Source organism: Gymnodraco acuticeps, unplaced genomic scaffold, assembly GCF_902827175.1.
Source record: "Gymnodraco acuticeps unplaced genomic scaffold, fGymAcu1.1, whole genome shotgun sequence".
In the NCBI taxonomy this organism is placed as follows: Eukaryota; Metazoa; Chordata; class Actinopteri; order Perciformes; family Bathydraconidae; genus Gymnodraco; species Gymnodraco acuticeps.
The window spans coordinates 375,315-396,626 of record NW_022990177.1 but is presented as its reverse complement, the minus strand read 5'-3'; the positions used below and the strand labels follow the sequence as shown (position 1 = coordinate 396,626).

Here is a 21,312-nt window from a genome sequence, read left to right as displayed (position 1 = left end):
TGTATATGCCCTTCACACTTTAATTAACAAACATGTACACCAAACAAAAAATGTGGTGTACATGTGGGGGGCTCTTGGGAAGATATTCACTTGTTTCATTGATTTCAAGAAGCACGAAGGGCTCTGTTATAGACTTCTACATTGTGGTATAGGGGGCAACATGTATGATCTGGTTAAATCAATGTATTTAGAAAATAAATATGCTGTTTAAATTGGAGACAAACAAACTGAATTCTTCAATTCTCAAGTGGGTATGACACATTCATAGTTTGAGGGAGGATTAGGCAAATGAAGCCGCTGACGTCACTTCTTCTTCTGCTGCTTTGGGTTTACTGGCAGGCCGCAAACTACTTCACGGCGTATACTGCCACCCGAAGTCCCCGGCTGGAAGTCCCCGGAGTTGGGGAAGGCTTCAGTAGAAGCTGCTGGGACTCCCAGCAGCTTCTACTGAAGCCTTCCGAGTAAATCGCCAGAACGCCGACACCTCCTCATCTCCACCGCTCCCATGTTTTCTTTTGTGTTGCCATAAGTTAGTCTCTCTGCGTTGGTGCGCTGGGCTAATGCTAATAATGCTAATGTGAGCAAATAAAATGGCGGCTTCACAAAACTTTTTGTAGTTTTACGGGGCGTGGTTTGCAATTCGCCCAGCCAATCAGAAATGTGAACCTTTTCCCTCCCCAGGAAAGTACCATCTCTTTAGCAGGGACTGAAAAGGGGTGAAAAGGTTCCCGAAAAAAAACATTTTAGTTCCAGATATTTTTGGTGTGAACGCAAAATCCCAGAAACTATCGGAACTATTCCTGGGAAAAGTACTCCGGTGTGAAAGCGCCTATTAGCATAAAGCTCTCGGAGCAGGGTCGGTCAAAGTAAAAGTGTTGGCCCAGTCTAATGACAAACAAATGACTACACACAATGACCAAGTTAACATGCGTGGCGTCTGACATCGATTCAGCGCCCTGACTGCCGGCTGTCCACAGCTTATATGGGCAACAACAGCAAGTCGCAGTGTTAATTTTGGCAGCTGTTTTTGATTTAGTCTTAGTCTTTAGACGAAAATGGTTATTAGTTTTAGTCACATTTTAGTCATTTCTATCATAGTTTTAGTCTAGTTTTAGTCGACGAAAACTCAAAACGTTTTAGTCAACTGTTAGTTGATGAAAAATTACATTTTAGTCAACTTTTAGTCAAAAGGTTTTCTCTCTTTAAACTAATTCAGTAAAAATACAGGAATCTGAAATCTGAATCAATGTGACAGCATCAAGTGTTGAAATTCGTAAAGCAACATTTCACTCTCTTAACACTTTACTTGTGTAATATCTAGGGATGGGTATCGTTAAGGTTTTCTACGGTACCATTAGTCTTATCGATACTGCATTACATTACATTACATTACATTTAGCTGACGCTTTTATCCAAAGCGACTTACAATAAGTAATACGCAGTGAATGTTGTTTGTTCCTACCTGCATGACTAAAGGTAGGTCTTTAATGACATCCACTTAAACACAGACAGTGGCAGAAATTCAGTGTTAGTATTATTAGATCTCAGTGCTGCGTTTGACACTGTTGACCACAGCATATTACTAGACCGACTGGAAAACTGGGTGGGACTTTCGGAAACAGTTCTAAATTGGTTTGAATCCTACTTAAAGGACAGAAACAACTTTGTTTCTATAGGTAAATACACATCTGAGTTGACAAATATGACATGTGGGGTTCCTCAAGGCTCCATCTTGGGGACTCTTCTCTTTAAGATCTACATGCTACCACTGGCTCAGATAATGAAGAACAACAAAATAAGTTACCATAGCTATGCAGATGACACACAAATTTACGTAACAATTTCACCAGGAGACTATGCTCCAATTCAAACACTGAGTAAGGGCTAATAAAGATTGGAACTCTGTTCTTAATACACCGCCTCCGACTCCCATTTCCTGGCACTACAGTATAAAGTTTTGCCGTCCAGGCTTGCACTTTCAGATATGCTTCGTTTGCTTCTCTATTACGTCCGCTATGGTAATGTTTACGTGGATTTGGGAACTGCCCATCGATTCTATTGGATGTAATGGTTAAGAAAAAGGTGTAAATCACACGAATCGACCAATGGGTTCCAGAGATATGGTCCTGCGTAAAGTATAAAGAATGCCAGCCAGCGTAACAACATTACGCAGCCGACTTCATTTATTGTTTACAACGTAACGAAGCAGGAAATGCAGCAGGACCCAGAGCGCACGGAGCACAGAGCGGACAGCAGATAACGGAATTGCAGTTTTATTGCTTATAGATTATCAGAACATTTCAAAGGGGACACAGCCCCATTGGATATTAACCTATGGATTAACTACATCATCGTTTTTATCGTTCTAATGCCATTGAAGAGCAGTTTAGACCAGACAACGAGGAAGGTAAGTCATTGTTAGCCTAGCGCATGTTAGTACTTAGTACTTAGCACTTGTTTTGATGTACGTTTTTGTTGATAACCTCGCGAGTTTGTATCTTTCAGTGTTGAGGTGGGCACCGTTAGATTCTGTGTCTCCTTGCGATCATAAACGATGTGTTGGATGTGCAGCTAGGATAAGTAATAAGGGAACTAGGAGTGATTTTCGGTGCAGTAATAGGTTAGCATTTTTCGCTCGGGGCTAATTCAGAGGCTCACTGTTAGCATTGTGTGTTTTTTTTGAAAAAATAAATGAAAAAGATCAGTTAAATGAGTTTTTTCCCGTTATATAGATATCAAATATTCATAGTTTATTAAATATTAAGGTTCCTTAGACGTTGTTTCCTGCAAATGACGCGATTTCGGGTCCGTGGGGCTAAGAGGATAACAGAGTAGGCCTATGTTTTATTTTTTTATTTTATTTATTTTTTCACAACAGTTGTATTTGGATGGAATGAATACCTATAGTGATAATTCAGGGGCAGGGCCAGTGCCCCCCTAACACTGACCTCTGACCCCCCTGTGGCCCTAACAATGAACTTTTTTTGTTGTTGCCAAAAACCGCAGGATTTTGTTGCTGTAATGTGAGATTGTGCAGACACCCTTATGTAAAGTAGAGATGTAACTGTTCATTGCCTTTATTTTTATATAAATATGGCGTTAGTGCAAACATTGCACTATAACTTAAGCTGAAGCTAACAGTAATAACTATAAGATCTATCTGCAATAAATAAGTGTACTGAAACAAATACCAATAACTGTATTGCATTGTTTTCTTATGCGCAATTACTTCAAACTGTCTTGTTCTCTTTTTCGTCCTGCATTTATTGTGCCCCCCTCAGAAAATAACTGGCCCCCCAGTGCTCCCCCCCCCCCCCCCCCCCAGTCAAATTGGTCTAGAACCGCCACTGAATATAGTTAAAAAATACCAATTGTATAGCATTAAAGTTCAAGAAAGCATGGTTTGCGGGAACAAAAACGGTCTTTTCTTCAATTCCTGTATGTTTTCATATCGCAGGAGGGAAAAAATCGCAATGTCAGTTTTTTCCAATATCGTGCAGCCCTAATTACTGAATCTATAAAATAACACGTTTCGCGCAATGTTAGTAACTGTAGTGTGATTACTGAATGTATAGAAGTAACGCGTTACATTAGTCCGTTACCAACAAATGTAATATTATTACAGTAACGCGTTACACCCAACTCTGTTTGGAACCTTGATAACCTCTAAAATACATACAAATATGAGGTTGTATCAACACCTCAAACAGCAATTGAATATCATAGTCTTTACAAATGTATTTCTAACGGACGTATTGTATCTGATTACGTAACATTATTTCATGTCCACCCTCTGTATATATTTAGGTATCGTTAACCAGGTGAGCCCCAAGCCTGTTTTTCAGGCCTCAGGCTCGAAAATGACATTCCCAGAACAATTGACTATAACTTAACTTCTAAAAGGGGTAAATTAATAATCTTTTTTCTCAAAGCAATGATACACCTGTGAGTTGGATGTCATTTTTGTATTTGAAAGTAAATTTAGATTGAACATAGTAAAATATTTTAAATTATAGTGTCCGTCCCAAAAAAAAACATGACTTATAGTGAAAACTACCCTTGAATGATGATAAGGTAGACTAAAAGCTTTAGGAATCCAAACTACAACATATAATAAGTACCCTGTATCAAGATTGATGCAAAACAAGTGAAATTTGACCTTTTTAGAGAGATTTAGAAAAAAACAAAAACACTTCTGGGGTCATTTGGGTGGATTTTCCATATCTCTGGCCCCCCTTGGTCGATGTTGATGATTGACACCTCTTTCTAACCGTTATAGCCAATATAATCGAGAGGAAGTTCCTTAAATCCATCTAAACATTACCCATTGGTGAATGAGTACTGCGTAGCCAGAATGCCCAACACCGGAAGCTGTACACTCTCGTAGCTAATATGAAATCTCGGTTATTAACATAAATATGAAGATGGATTATCAGTAATCATTCAAAGTGACACAGACACATTGGATTAACCTTCAGCAGCGTGTTTATCGTTTTAATGCCATTGAACACAACTTTTGATCAGAACAACAGCTAAGGTAAGAATTTCTCCTGTGTTTGCTCCGTAATGCTACATTGTCTGATGTCTGTTTGTAGTTTATTAAATGTTAAGAAGCCCTCAGACGCTGTTTCTTGCAAGATGTTGCGTTTTGCCCCCGTGGGGTTTAACTGGTTAAATGAAACTGCGCTACCATCAAAAACTTGTTTTGTTTTGTAGAACCTACATTTTGTTTGCCTGGTTTCTACCTCCTCATTACAAAGGGTTGTGTTTTTGTGTAATTGATACGATATTACTTTATTTGTCAGATAGCAGCTCCATGTCCAACATCAACAGACAAATATCCAGACACAATACATGAAACACAAACATTTAACATAACAGTACAATCAGTGAGACGAAAGAGAGCCTTCAGCGTGCATCTGATCTGGGATCAGCTCTGTGTTTACTGAGAGGATTGACTGATGCACAAAGGAGTGCTTCAGTCTGACCTTATTGAATGGTGGGACCCTGTATCTCCATTAGATGGTAGCAGTTCATATTCACTGTTCAGAGCATGGTTTGGGTCAGAGATTATGTTGTTGGACAGCCTCACTAGGTTGTTATGATAGGTCATAGAGTCTCTGACAGGGTTGAACAACAATCTTTGAGCAGATTTTTAACAGGTGGAGCAGTTTTGATTTTCAAGCTGCTGACAAACATTTGTACCATTTGTACCACCAATTGAGTTGTGTGCACTCCTTGTTGTTTTGCCCCTTGTCCTTATTCCTTTCTGGCTCCAACGTCTCCTACTCCTCTCCATCCACCTCCCGTAGCTAGATGACGTCTGACTCCAGCACGTATTGCTCGGTGTACTCCTTCACCAGCTCCACGTTCAAGATGTTGAGGCAGAATTCCACCATGGGCTTCCAGAGTGGGGGGTCCAGGAACACCTGGCACATCACGTGACCCTTCAGAGTGGCAGTGTGGCGCTGCAGGTGGCACAGGAACTGCTGTCGGACAGGATCCAGCTCCTTGCCGAACATGTCAATGTTCAGGTAATACCTGGTTGAAAATAAGTGTACTGGTCAATTGAGTGACAATACTTTCTTGTTCTACAATAACTTCTGGAAATCTTAACCCTCCTGTCGTGTCTGTTTCTCCCCCTTACTAAAATGTGACCGTTCTGTAACTTTAACTTATCTTACATTGAAACAAAAACCATTAAAAATCATCACATTTTATTTAACACCCTGTTAAGATGCAAACAATGTCTCAGACTTCTGGTTTACATGAATGGGTGTGTACTATCTGATGGATGAACAGACTTTAGAGTTACCCATTCATTTCCTATGGTGGTCATTTTTGACTGGGAACACCATCATTGTTACAAAGTGAACTAAACCACTCAAAATTCAAAGAAAGTGGTGATCAGCAACTTTATATGTTCAAATGCCGACTGTGGAGGATATCATAAGGTCTTGACGCAATCAAATATAAAACACAATATTTATGATTGAGGAAAGAAGTAATCATTCCAATTTGATCCGAACATGACAGGAGGGTTAAAACCACTTTGATTTGATAACAAATTATCAAATCTGGCACCAATGGTATTATTGTAAGACAATATTATTGCATATTTTTCTGCACAGTAGTAGTTGAAATTATTATAAGAAGAAAGAAAGAAGAGTTACCAGTCATCTCCAATGGGCACCCTGTAAGGGAATGTACAGAGGCTGGTCACAGTAGGGTTGGCCACATCATCGACCATCCAGTCGATGTCCTTCTTCAGTAGAATAGCCATGTTACTGGGTAGAAGCTTGAATGGCTGAGAATCTTGAATGATGGTGGCATTAGGAAGGACCCCATGCATCCGATCAGAGGTCAGATACAGCCGGCGGATGGCTGTATTGTCGAGACGCACTGGAGGAGGTTTGAAGGAGGTGGACAAAGAAGATTGAATATCTCCAAGACCAAGATCAGACAGACGCAGCTTGAGTTCTTCAGCCCTGAATCGCACCAGGAAAATACCCTATAGAGAAGAGAGCCAATGCATGAGCTGACCATGGACTATATCGTACATATTTACATCAATAGTGTAACCAACGGACTTAAATGGAGGCTTATAAAGCACAAGCCGATACATAGAAAGGCTTGTTGCTTGTACCTGCTTGGTTATGAGGCGATATTTCTGGAAATCCTTGGGTCCGAGCTGATCTTCACGGGACAAGCGGGTTACTTTGACATCAGGGAACTTGGATTTGACCAGATCAGAGCAAAAGCGCTGCAGAACCCCAACCACACCCTTACCTCTTTCCTGAGGGGCGACACGTAGTGCTTGCACCAGCATAGTCTCCCCATCGTCAATCACAAACACTGACTCCAGAGCAATCTGTTGAGTAGAAAAAGAAAAAATGCGAAGAAAATCATTGACATGTCCTTTTTAGAACCATTTCTGAAGCTGGTCTAGAGCAGCATAACTGACAAATGATGAATGATCTTAAATGTCTAAGAGATTTGGGAAACAAGAACATGCTAATCAGAGCATGAAACATGAGCCAATTTCTGTGTGGCAATGGCAGCAGACAGTGGCCGCTGGTAGAATTGTTTTAGGTGCGGCTGTTGACATAGTGACCAAACCAAAAAAGGGTGGTCCGGGTGGATGCTCCGCCGGAATTTTTTTAGGAGAAATGACCCCTTAAATTATGACTTCTGGTGATGCTAGAGGGGGGGAGGGGGGGGGGGGGAGGAGAAATTGAGGCTTAAAAATATGAGAAGACTGATCAATACCTGCATAATCTTCAGTGTGGAAAATATTATGTATCAACCTGGACATCTACCACTGTACCAGGAATTTGTATTCTCAGAACTGGTCTTTGTTTTTTTCTTTCTTAAAACTGTTCATGTTTGATGAACCAACACCTCCACGAAGTGGCTTTACAGTGAACTGCATGTGGGATATAAAAGATAATGTGTTTCTGGTCATTAATAGCATCTTTTCAGTAGCATTAATTATATGCTATTAAATGATTCATATAATTTACCCCCGGCACAGTCCACGGGCACATCGTGTCCCCGGCTGTTTGAAAAGCAAGTATGGGAGACAAAAGACAGCATTTACCTGTTTGCATCAAGCTAGCCATGCCTTTCTGGTGTACCAGCTACGTGAGAAGCCTCGTTGATTCGTTTTGTTTTTTTCACGAGCTTGCTGCGATATATACAAATCGGGTTGGTCCGGTCCAAGGTCTTTATGCAACAATTTATCTCCCAAAGTTCTCCTTTCGAAAGGATTGGAGATTAGCTCTTGAACGGAATTGGGCGGGGACCAAGGTCTGGAGACTCCACCTGCACACGAAGCCATCCTCATCAACTACTGCCGTACTGCGTCACCCCACCGGATACGAGTCACTAGTGTCCAAACTACTCACAGACTGCACTGGGCGCTGACCAGTGGCGCCCTATGACCATCAGATTTGACGACGCTGATTGGCAGAAATTATGTTTCGGCGGCATAGTTTACAGACAGCAACAGTCAACAATGTGTTGGCTGCTGGCTGCACTGGCTCAGGGCTCCTCTCTTAGCGCCCAGAGGAGAGAGGGTAATGATACACGCTGCGGCCAGGCAGGAAACATGTGACTTATCAGTAACTTTAGACATCGTTACACAATTTTAAACGAGATTTTATTGTAGATTATACATTTTCCTGATAACAATTATATAATATTTACCTTATATTTATATATTTTTTAAATATATATATTTTTTAATGTGGGAAGAGGGGGGGCGGCGCCCCTATGGGCCGGCCGCTACTGGCAGCAGACTAATTAATGTACCACCAGAACCAGAACATCTGTAAACAGTTAACGAAGTTTAGCTTGGATCCACTGATCTTTGGAGCTAGAAGGAGCCAGTTGAGATCCTTCAGGCATCTTATTATTATCTTATTCTGGAAACCTTCTTTTGTCCCTGTGTTCTGGGAATGTCCAACTGGAAGGAGAACCCCAAAAACTCAGAATAGCTAAAGAGATTATCCATTTGCCCTGAAAATACCTTGGGATGACCCAGGGTATGTTGGGAAGAACCCTTTGGATACTTTGTCTTCTGTCACTGAAAGTTATCTAAAACACTTTCAATGTCATTGAGTCGGATAAGACGTAAACACAGAAAGAAGTCTTCCTAAATACTCAAAGCTGGTGCAGTGTAACTTAAAGTAACTACTACCAATTCAAAGTTCCACCAAAGAGCTTGGTGCATAGTTTGTATCCATACAACATGTCAGCATCAGTGCTTGGCGTGTAGAGGTTACGATTTAAAATGTAGTAATTATATAAACAGTTCCTAACCCAAGTAACCCCCCATTACTACGAGGTTTTTCTCGATTGCTGTCTAGCTGGACGTTAGAAAGGTTAAACACATTGGTGGGCTCTACTTTAGAGAGACTGGTCTGGGACCTGTTAGAATGGCAGTTAGTCTCCAAAGTAGGACAAAGGTGACTCCCAGTAATTCGCAATTGTTTCATTTGAATTCTGTGTTCTTGGATAGTTGGAGAATGGAAAGTTCCCAGTAGGTTTCTGCTTATTAAACGCAGTTGCTGAGAAATGAAACCAACGAGGAATGGCCTTAATTATGACAACTGTAATTTTCGACTTTTTAATTTTAAGTCATGAAACTCTTACTTTTGCACAGAGAAATGTCTTGGATAAGAAAACTATTTTCCGACTTCTATAATTCAAGAATTCAGCTTTTTATACACACAGCAAATTCGCCAGTGTGAAAATCCTGGCGTTAGGGCTTTTCGGGTTAAAGTGTTGTGGTCACATTTAACATGATAAACACCGCCTGTTGTTAATACACTATATAGTACAGGGTTGAATCATGGTGTTAAACATATTTAACGACAGATAGTGTGTTCTCTCAATCCGGGTACTTTTACGTGATGTGCGTGAAATTATTTAGATCTCCGCCATCTTTTTGATGCAACATTCAGTCTCGAGAGACCGCAGTCCGTGACGGTAAGTTATCGCTACGTTTCATAATTTGTTCCCCAGATAGCTTACATTGATTTGGCTTGAAAATACAGTTGTGTGTGGGAGGTAGCGTAAAATAATGTTTTCGTTACTAGCTTGCTAATACTATTTGACTGTATGGTCATGACCAGGTTCAGGTGCACGGACCATACAGTCAATGCTTGCTTGCTAAACTGTCGAATTAGATATGGATGTCGAATTAACGTTAGATAATTATGTAACAGAAAATGTAATCAACGAAGATCAATGTATTGCACATGTCTATCGTTAGTTCGACAGCGAGCTAACAAGCTCTAGTGTCCGTAAAAAAGTTGTTCGATAATTGCCGCCTTTTCCTTTCCAGCATGTTCTCCGTCTAACGGAAGCAGCCATCAGTCCGTCTTGCAGCAAGTGTCCACCGTGTGCCCTCGACAGACTGCAGTCAGTGAGTGACGTTAAGTTATATAGATAACGTTACATTTAATTTAAATTGTTCCCCAGTTATCTAACATTACTTAATTTGAAAATAACGTTACAGTTGTGTGTGGTAGCTAATAATGTTTACTAGCTTGCTAAGAATATTTGTCTGTAGTGGCCGTGCACCTGCTTGTTAAACGTTAGCTAGCTGGCTAGTTAGCTATCCGGTTAGTTAGTTAGCTAGCTAGCTAGCTGTCAAATTAGACACAGATGTCGAATTAGATAACATTAGCTATTTTACATAATATTATGTCATTACGAACACCAGCGTATTGCACATGTCTAACGTTAGTTCGACAGCTAGCTAGCTAAGAGGTTCTGGTGTCGGTGCCTATCGGTATAGTTAGCTGACTTCGCTAACAACGTATTTCCTTTCTAGCACTATCTCAGTGTCACCTAAGCAGCCATCAGCAGTGGCGGCGCCAGAGATTTTCTCTAGGGGGTGCTGTGGGGTAGCTTGACGTTTCATAGAGGGTGCTCAAACATTTAGGGTTTCCCATTCATGCACCAGCGCTACAGTTGAATTGTCTACTGCAACACTCCCCACGCACACACACACAGTGCACCCGCGACTGTTACAGTGAAGGCTCGATAATCAGCTCACGGCATATAGGCAGGGGTAAAGTGCTATTTTTACAAGTGGGGAGCGGACCTCACCTCCTCTAGGAGGGTCCTCACCTCCTCTAGGGGGGTCCGGGGGCTAGCTCCCCCGGGAAGATTTTTTGTTACATATTTAAGTTAAAAGCATCAATCTGGTGCACTTTGAGAGCAACATTAAGAGATCTATGGATACATCTCAACACCCATACGAAACAGAACTGTCAACAGATTTTCTATTTCTTTATAGATATTTTACAAATCACTCCCCTTTTAAAACAAACCGTTTGAGACCCACTGAGATAACTAGACTAAAGTTAACTATCTAAACACTGAGAGAGTCCTTTACTTCACCTGAGTTGAGGTTACCTGAGACTCTCCGTCTGACAGGAGAGAGTTCTCCCTCCACCTTGTTGTTGAAAAAGCTCCTTATATCCATTAGCTTGGCTAGCTAGCACCAGATGCTAACCACAACGATCTCCGGTAGATACCCACTGGTGCGCGAGGCGAGCTCTCTCGCTCGCTCGCTCGCTCGCGCACGCACGCACACAAAATGGCTCGTGCCACACACACACACACACACACACACACAGAGCAGGGCTTGCATGAAACACAGAGACCCAGAAGTAAGCTACTTGTACTCACAAGGCCTATTATGTGCAGAATCCCTCTCGCTTTCAGTTGGTTTTGATTGAGTGTCCACACGTGGTCGTTTAAGGACTAAAAAACGATCAATTTTTCACTTTGCTGTTAGCAAATCATTTGGCGCTCTAGCTAACAGGAAGTTAATCAAGTGTCACAAAGTAATTTAGCCTATGGGTAGGTCAAAAATCGAATGGGTGCTGACCATTGGCCTAATCATATCACCTGTGTTGGCTTTATGTTTTTGGTCAAAAATGTGTTTGTTTCACATATGCATTGATGTAATCAATAATATTTCTAATTTAATTTAATAAAAATAATAATAATAATTTTCGAAAAAAAAAAAACAAACACATATTTCTTGGGGGTGCTTAGGGGGTGCTTTGGCAATCCTGGGGGGTGCTTCAGCACCCCCTAGCTCCCCCCTGGCGCCGCCCCTGGCCATCAGTTGCTGATATCATATATGCTGATATCTGGAATGATTTATTGGTCATTGTAACTTTTAACACCAGTTTGTTGTCATCATAATACCAATACACTACATTTGATACTAGATTAGTGTTCATTTTGAACTCCCAGAGGGTTGAGGCTAATGCAAAATGCAACACCAGTAGCTATAATGTGCATTCAATACTAGCTCAGTGATAGATGGGATGAATTGTTTCACTACTGTGTTACTCTACAGCAGGACAGTGTAAAATTGCAACACGAGTAGTGTACATGTTTAACTCTTAAAGGTGTTAGATGGGAAAAGATGTATCACTACTGTAGTTTTACTCATTTATAAAGCCTTGCGTATAATTCAAGTGGGAAGGTTGCTTACGTAGGACAAAGCAAATAAATACGCACAGACATTTTTCCGATTTATATAACACTGCGTAGGATGTGCGTGCAGCACATCATACGACGGTTTCCCTTTTATAAATCACATGGCACACACCGGCATAAAACATTAGTAACGTGATAGTATATAAAACCATGCTAGTATCTATACAACCTATAGAAAAGCAAAACGGCCTCAGTTTAGACGTAATTATGTCCTCCTGCTTACCGCATAATTTAAGAGAATACATTTCTTAACAAGAGAACATAATCGAGGGGTGATCAATAACATTTCCGTATTTATTTATTTCTCCAGGTTGTGTTTGTGTGCACTGAGGAGTCTCAAACAGGCGTTTGTTAAATTATTTTAAGATTGGCTTTAATCAATGTTTGAAAATGAATTCTTCATAAATGATAAATGAGAGGTAACATTTTATTCATGGTATTATTTCCACATATTTCTCTCCATTCTTCCTTCTGCCAACGGCGTCGCAGTTTCTCGTCTCTCCCGTTGTTGTGCTTAGTGCGTACGCATGGGTTAGAGTTTGCGTGGAGGACCGCACGTTTTCCCGTCAAGTTGGTTTTTTATAAACCGCAAACATTGCTTAGAAACTAGCGTACGCCATCTTTTGAGCGTGCGCAGCGTTTATAAATGAGGCCCCTGGACAGTGTAAAATTGAAGCTGCAGCCAACACTGTTAGTGTTGTTCTTATCGTCTTGGTGTTCAGTGTTGGTGATCACATCTTACACTCTTAGTGTTGCTATAGTAACACTGTGATAATGTTATATTGTCAACACTTTGGAAAGTGTTAATTTAACACTTTGCTGGTGGTTTCCATATAAACTCGTGTTAAAATGAACTACATGGGTGTTGAATTTTAGATTTCAAATGAGCTGTGCATCCATAAGTTATTATATTACTCATCATCAAATATTTTGATTGAACTTACTACTTTTCCCTGTTTGCGGGCCAATATGACGGTGCGGTTGGTCTCCTGCAGCCAGTCCATGTATCTCGTGGGCATGTAGTCGAGGCCTCCATCTACAGTATACCCTGGCTTATGCCCATGATCTCATCAAAGTCCTCCTCAGTGGCCCCAGAAAACTGAAGGCTTGCCTGGGACGGGGCCTCTGGGAGCTGGCGCATGGTCAGGCTGGTGACAATCTTCCTCTTGAAATAACTGATGAGATACAAAGTGGGGGAGAGGTTATTATGGATTGTAATTATTTTCTTAAACAAGGACTTGGGAAAGCCCAAGAGTTGTCCCAACCCAAGTGGGAAATCCTGGATGGGGCTAAACAAGCTTCTTCAAAATGTGTCTGCTTGGATAACAGGTGTTTGTGTCAAATCCACACCAAACTAAGCTGTTAGTTCTTAATTATAAACACATTCAATAATGTTTCTGCCACTTTAAATAGATATAATGGAAAGAATAATCACATTAGTAACTCCCGGCACAAAGGTGTATGTGTTATGCCTTGTACAGTGTAAATGAAACATACGGTAATAATATAGGCATCCAATACAGTGGGAAAATAAATAGGAATCAAATTGATGAGGTGTAGGAATTGAAACTGAAGCAAAACAATGCCAGTGAAAAACCTTTCATTTTCATTCAATCCCCAAAAGAGTGAACCAAATACAAATGACTGCAGGAATGATAATGGCAGTAACTGAATCCGATTAAGCAATTGATGAGTAGAAAGCAGAATAAAGACTTATTCAGGAAAACATGAATGGATGGATCAGAAGGATAGAGAAATGCAAGACATGAAACCAAGAGGCAGACACAAACAGAAAGATGGGCCAACATTCTCCACATTATAATCACTGGTATCTGTCCAGAACTTGGCTAAAGAATTTACAGAATTAAAAAGACAAGATAAAATAGAGAAAGCTTTAAACACATTTATTTCATCACACAACCTTGAAGGCCACAATGCTGTTATTTCACCCAGAGAAGGCTGGATTATTGTAACTCCTTATTATCAGGGTGTACCAAGAAGTCAGTCAAGTGGCTTCAGCTGATTCAAAATGCTGCAGCTCGTGTACTAACCAGAGTTAGGAAAAGGGACCACATTACTCCTGTTCTGGCTGCCTTACACTGGCTCCCTATAGAACACAGGATATAATTTAAAACTCTTCTTCTCGCCTACAAAGCCCTTAATGGGCAGGCGCCATCTTACCTTAAAGAACTCATTATACCCTACTGTCCTACTAGGGCATTGCGTTCCAAGAATGCAGGGTTGTTGGTTGTTCCTAGAGTCTCTAAAAGTACAATGGGAGCCAGAGCCTTTTCTTATCAAGCTCCACATTTGTGGAATCAGCTTCCAGTTTGTGTTCGGGCGGCAGACACCCTATCCGTTTTTAAGAGTGCGCTTAAGACCTTCCTTTTTGATAAAGCTTATAGTGATAAAATAACATAATAAGAGTGCATTGACCTATACATCTTAGTTCTTACTCTTTCCTAAAGGCCCTGTCACACTGTCCCGAAATTGACACCCGATGGACACACGATAAAGGAAATGTTCAAATTCGGCTGTGATCGTAGCAACATCGGGCCATTCGTGAGGGCATCTAAGCCATCGTATGACCGCCGGTGGAGTTTCTCAGGCTCTGGCAGCAACTTCGTGAGCGGCAACTTCGTAAGGCACTCGTGAGGGCATCTTGTCAAATCGTGTCATCTTCGTGTTATCATCGGTGCAATCGCCCTCACTCTGATCGGGGCGAATGCCCGATGGCACCGATGATAACAAGATGCCCTCACGATGGCCTTACGAAGGGCACAATTGACACACGAATTCAACACGAAAATGAACCTTCGCAAGGTCCTTCGGCAATTCTTTGGCATGCCAAAGACTTTGCCACCGCTCACGAAGTTGCTGCCGGAGCCTGAGAAACTCCACCGGCGGTCATACGATGGCTTAAGATGCCCTCACGAATGGCCCGATGTTGCTACGATCACAGCCGAATTTGAACATTTCCTTTATCGTGTGTCCATCGGGTTGTTTTATTGCACAACAAAATCATGTAAATATATTATGTAAATAACCCAATTTGTGTTCTGTGAAACTGAAAAGGATATCATATATTATTTTGAAGGACAGTTGACAGGAAGTTGTTGTTGTTATGGAAACAACATTACGGAGAAAACGTAATATTTTCTACATATAACGACGGATAAAGTAAAGAACAAAGTCTGAAGATATCAGTACAGTATCCAGTGATTCCCGCAGAAATGAAATATACTTTGGGGGAACGACTCGGGGTGGGGTGGGGTGGTGGCGGTGCGTGAAAAAAAATCTCCTCAGAAATCTCTCAAAAATGTAGGAGCGGGGATAGTCCTGGTGGGCTACCCAGGCTGAGTGACAAGGTGGCATCCAGGAAACTGAAATGTTCAGGTCACTGCCATCGACACCAGGAACTTCCAGCTGGCAAGTTAGTACTCTGGGAGCCAACACACGGGCACCGACCAAGAGGGCGCCCCACGCCAACATACGTGGAGGTGCTGAGGAAGGATGTGGGGGTGGAAAGCTCCACAGAGCTGGCCGGGTGTATGGAGGACCGTGAGGATTGGCGAACCCGTTGGCAAACTCGTCTAAGGACGACCTAGTAGTAGTAGTCCTTGATTGGCTCAAGTTCACACCTTTTTAGGGGCGGGGCTAGTGATGTTGTCCCGGGGATGCTTAGGAGTTGATAAAGGAGATAATCCCACTGACGTCATCATTTGATTCCAAAAGTGGGTCTGGACTCGCGCCCATAGAGGCTGTTTACCAGTATAATGGCTCCCCCCAAAGTATAATTTATGGGTAGCTCCCCCCAAAGTATAATTTATGGTTTTTTAAGTTTGTTTACTCACTGAGCACTCATTGCCACCAATGCAAATGCAAATGAGTGCTCACTGAGTAAAAAAAAAAAAAAAAACACACAAATTATACTTTGGGGGGAGCCATTATACTTTGGGGGCCCCCCAAAGTATTAACATGCTGTGGGAATCACTGGTATCATAGTACTGTAACATCATTGTTTGTGTTACTTTCGTTGCAGTTGTATGTCTTAAATGTAATGTAAATGTTGCCTTCGTGTGTGGTTCGGGCCATCTTCGTGCAAAATTCACAATTCCATATTCGTGTGTCCATCGGGTGTCAATTTCGGGACAGTGTGACAGGGCCTTTACTGGTGGTATATCATTTGGTTGTGTGTGTAGACGGTGGAAGCAGGGAGAGGCATATATGTGCCTTGATCCCTGCCGAGTCGACGCACAACTGTTGATTGGTGTCAGTGCCAGAAACACTTTTTAGGAGCAATGCGCTCATGGTATAGATGTGGCGCATACATCTTAGTTCCTACTCTTTTCCCTCACCCTATCCTAAGGGAGTGCATGTACGTAGACACGTTAGTCTAGCTGCTATAGGCTTGGACTGTCGGGGACACCTTACTCCGTCTTTCTGTCTGTCTGTACCTGTGTACTCTCATGTTCCGAATAACCCAGCTTCCCCCAAATCTCTTTTTGGTGTTTATCTACGGCGGGATCCTGAGTCGTGGCTGATCCTGTTGCTGTGGTCGTGTGTCCTGCATCCTGAGTCCTGCATCCTGAGTCCTGAACCAGTCTCTGCGGTCCTGCCTGACTCTCATCACACTACTTCCCTAATGGCTCCCACAGGATTGTTGACATCCTCGTGGATTCATCTTCCTATTATACACACATGCATTTCCAAACATTTGGACTACCTATGTTGCAAATGTATTAGCTTTTCGATTTACACACGGCATCTATTGCACGTCTGTCCGTCCTGGGAGAGGGATCCCTCCTCTGTTGCTCTCCCTGAGGTTTCTCCCATGTTCCCTTTAAACTGTGGGTTTTCTCTGGAAGTTTTTCCTTGTACGATGTGAGGGTCTAAGGACAGAGGGTCTGAGGACAGAGGGTCTAAGGACAGAGGGTCTGAGGACAGAGGGTCTGAGGACAGAGGGTCTGAGGACAGAGGGTCTAAGGACAGAGGGTCTGGGGACAGAGGGTCTGAGGACAGAGGGTCTAAGGACAGAGGGTCTAAGGACAGAGGGTCTGAGGACAGAGGGTCTAAGGATAGAGGGTCTAAGGACAGAGGGTCTAAGGACAGAGGGTCTGAGGACAGAGGGTCTGAGGACAGAGGGTCTGAGGACAGAGGGTCTGGGGACAGAGGGTCTGAGGACAGAGGGTCTAAGGACAGAGGGTCTGAGGACAGAGGGTCTGAGGACAGAGGGTCTAAGGATAGAGGGTCTAAGGACAGAGGGTCTAAGGACAGAGGGTCTGAGGACAGAGGGTCTGAGGACAGAGGGTCTAAGGACAGAGGGTCTGGGGACAGAGGGTCTGAGGACAGAGGGTCTAAGGACAGAGGGTCTAAGGACAGAGGGTCTGAGGACAGAGGGTCTAAGGATAGAGGGTCTAAGGACAGAGGGTCTAAGGACAGAGGGTCTAAGGACAGAGGGTGTCGTATTGTCATACTGATATTCTGTACAAACTGTGAAGTCCACTGAGACAAATGTAACATTTGTGATATTGGGCTATAAATAAACATTGATTGATGATTGATTGATGATTGATTGATTGATTGATAAGACACATCAAGACAAAGTCAAGACCAAAGTGTTGTGGGCATTAACCAAAAAAAAGTATATTGAAGAAAAGAGTGCACAGGTGCCAGGTGTTAAAGTGCACCTATCATGCTATTTGTAGGCATATATTATGGGTCTCAGATATATATACAAATATATAAAAACATGTCTATTTTGTGTTTTTCTCAAAATACAAACAGATAATGCATTTTAGAATCGCTCATATCCCTCTATTCCAGCCCTGTTATGGCGCTTTTCCACTGCAGCACGTAGCACGGCTTAAGCAGGCCCGCTTTTTTAGGGCTAGTTCCGGCTCAGAGCTACTTTTCATCTTTTTCTGGCCCTCCAAAATCGAGGTTCTTACCGGGCCAACAACCGGGCTGAGTATGCTAAACTAGTGACGTGAACACTCTCGACTGCTGAATGGTCAGAGAGAATCGCTACAACAAAATGAACATATTTGACCGTGATTTAATTGTAATACACGTTTGAAAATGATGCCGAACTAACAACATACTGACACCGGTTAGTAAAACCATGAATTAATGCTTTGACAAGTCTGCAGACAGACGGCAGGGGAAAACCTTTTAAAATGTGTGTTTTCTGAATGGAGATCGGTGAGATAAACCTCACTGAATCTAGTGGTTAAACAATTAACAACCCAACAGCCAAAACAGCACTCACTGCAGTGACAGAAAGCTCTCTGAGCAAAGTAAAAGTGTTGGCCCAGTCTAATGATATACACATTACTTCACACACAATGTCCAGAATAACGAGTTAACCAGGTTGATGCCCTGAAGGAGGAGGCAGCCTCTGCATTTACCAGCATGTTGTTTGCCCTAAAGGTATAAAAGGGAGGGAACCATCACATACCTTGAGAGGGAGCAGCTGGCTGCGTTTGAGAGCAGGAAGGAAGGGAACATGCTTTACTCCACAAAGAGGAGCAGTGTGTGTCATCTGTCGATTACAACATCCAATAAGTAACTGACGTAAAATGCTAATTGTTACAACAATATTAAAAATCAATAATGTCATATATTATAATATAGCACATATGAAATACATTTTCCTGCTAAATTAGTCCCCTTACTTTTGATACTTTAAAAGTGAGAGTAAAGGTGGGGTAGGTCATTTTGGAGAAACCAGCTCGAGTGGCTAGAATTTGAAAATACACAGCCGGAACAAATCTGCCGCTTCCTCACAGAGCCCCTCCTCCAACACACACGAACGCACACATGACCAATGAGGGCACGAGATCAGTTTGTGCCCAGATGGAAGGCTGACAGGCAGGTAGGCCGTCCAGTTACCTTAGCCGGCTCAGATGATTGGTCGAGCTTTCTACAGCGCCACGGCTTCAAAGCACTTCAGATATTCATTGCTATCGGATGTTAAGAGCATTCCATGGAATATAACAACAAGTGTATCTCGAGCCGGTTTCTCAAACTTACCTACCCCACCTTTAAGTGTGGTTTTAAATGCATTTACTTGTGAAAGGAGTATTTGACATTAATGCTATTGGTACGTTTTCTGAAGTAAAGACTGAATACTTTTTGTCTGATCCTCCTCACAGTCTAAGTGTCTGTTATATAAGAACAAGGTCAACGTCTTCTTTAATATCAAATGTGCCAAAAGGTGGCGCAGGAATGAGTTCTAAAACCAGCAAATGATTCAGCATGTTGGCACTTCCTGTGTCCTTGATATTTGTACATCGTGTTCTACGACATTGATCAGAAACCCTGCACCACTGTAAATAAGGAGAGTTATCAAAAGTATTGTTGACATCATATCAAAGTAATATCACCAAAAGTAAAATGTTAAGGGCCAACAAAAAAGAAGCAACTGGAAGATTTCAGAAATAAGTATGATCTGTATACCAATGTACGTAGAATACAGAACATGTACCAATATCCAATCAAAAACATACAATACACAAGCACAAAGACAAATGAAATGCACTCCATGACGTTAGACGAGATCCCAGTTGTGGTTTTCCTTAAAGAGGAGTCCTACGTTGAGATCTCTTTAGATCAGATCCTGGTTCTAACAGAAGTATTCAGTGTGTTTGAGGTGTGTAGGAAACTCACCAGAGATTCTGCTGTTAGTTGAGATCGTTGATTCTCCTTCAGAGAGACACGGAGCAGGAGACTCAGTTGTTATGTTTATGCATGTTTTTTTTTGGGTTGTTGTATTGTTTCCTGTTCGCTCCTTTTACCCCTCACTACTCTGTCTCTCCGTCTCTGCAGGGCTGGTGTGTGACAGGGGGCGTGGCTGGTATTCTCCCGGCTGCAGATGAGGCACACCTGTTCTGCTGAGTCCATTTCTTACATGTTCAGGCGACAAAATGGCAGATCTAACTAGAAATGTACCCTATTTGCACTCTCTATGGGCTGATGTTGATTACCCTGAGTAGTGTTGCGACCACTGGAGATAGAGATGACAATTATTATCTCTACTGTTTACAATTTGTTTTCAAATAAATTCAATCCATGGTTTGTTTGGGTATTCAGAAACAATAATAATAATAAAAAAAACTCACAAATGAATGCGAGAATAACGCGTTAACTTGTCCAGCCCTAATTATAACTAAAAGTGATGGATGAGTGACGAGTGTTTCTTTAAAGCTCACCTATTATGCTATATTTGAACAATATATCATAGGGCCAAATCTATACAAAAGTGTTTGCTAATGTTAGCTTAGGTACGTCAAGTGACAGTGACACGCTAACGGTAGCGTGTCACTGTCACTAGCTAACATTAGCTTTATAACATGTTGTTATGTTCTCTCCACTATGACAGACCCTTTTCATTCTGTCACACTTTTCTTTGTGTTCATATTTCAGGTTTTGGCGGCGTATGGGCAGCTTTGTGAGGGAGACATTATCTGGATGGTACCTCCAGACACGTTCTACCATAAGTTAGAAAGCCTAATAGTGTGGGGTTATGGCCTATTAGCACAGACTGAGAGTGATGGTGACCTGTCTCACAGGGGATATTTGAGAGTCAGGGCCTGATCTTAGCACATAATGCGGGCTGTGTCAGTGAACCGTCCCAGAGGAGAAACATGAGAGACGGGATGATGGTAGTAGAGGTATGTGAGTTCTCACCAGGGACGAGAGAGTCTTTGCGGCAGTCGTACAACATCCCGAGGCTGAAAGGCCGTCCGAGCGCCGCCACCTCCATCGTCCCGCTGACTTCCACCGCTTTGAAGGAACTGAAATAATCGACAACAGCTTGTTAGTTAAAGGTCACCTATTGTGCAAAATCCTCTTCTTCATGTCTCCTCTACATCAACATGTGTCCCCTCTTCTTCATGTCTCCTCTACATCAACATGTGTCCCCTCTTCTTCATCAACATGTGTCCCCTCTTCTTCATGTCTCTTCTACATCAACATGTGTCCCCTCTTCTTCATGTCTCTTCTACATCAACATGTGTCCCCTCTTCTCCATGTCCCTTCTACATCAACATGTGTCCCCTCTTCTTCATGTCTCTTCTACATCAACATGTGTCCCCTCTTCTTCATGTCTCTTCTACATCAACATGTGTCCCCTCTTCTCCATGTCTCTTCTACATCAACATGTGTCCCCTCTTCTTCATGTCTCTTCTACATCAACATGTGTCCCCTCTTCTTCATGTCTCTTCTACATCAACATGTGTCCTCTCTTCTTCATGTCTCTTCTACATCAACATGTGTCCC

At 42.1% G+C, this 21,312-nt stretch overlaps 1 protein-coding gene across 1 annotated transcript; it reads right to left on the bottom strand.

The window, feature by feature from the left end:
- Positions 1–4,467: 4,467 nt before the first annotated feature.
- Positions 4,468–20,533, bottom strand: LOC117547198 (histidine N-acetyltransferase-like). The gene is given in 7 exon segments (XM_034217768.1): positions 4,468–5,541; positions 6,174–6,511; positions 6,647–6,871; positions 12,975–13,067; positions 13,070–13,205; positions 18,491–18,574; positions 19,702–20,533. Coding segments are annotated over 6 exon segments (1,071 nt in total). The 5' UTR covers positions 18,541–18,574; positions 19,702–20,533; the 3' UTR covers positions 4,468–5,312.
- Positions 20,534–21,312: the final 779 nt, after the last annotated feature.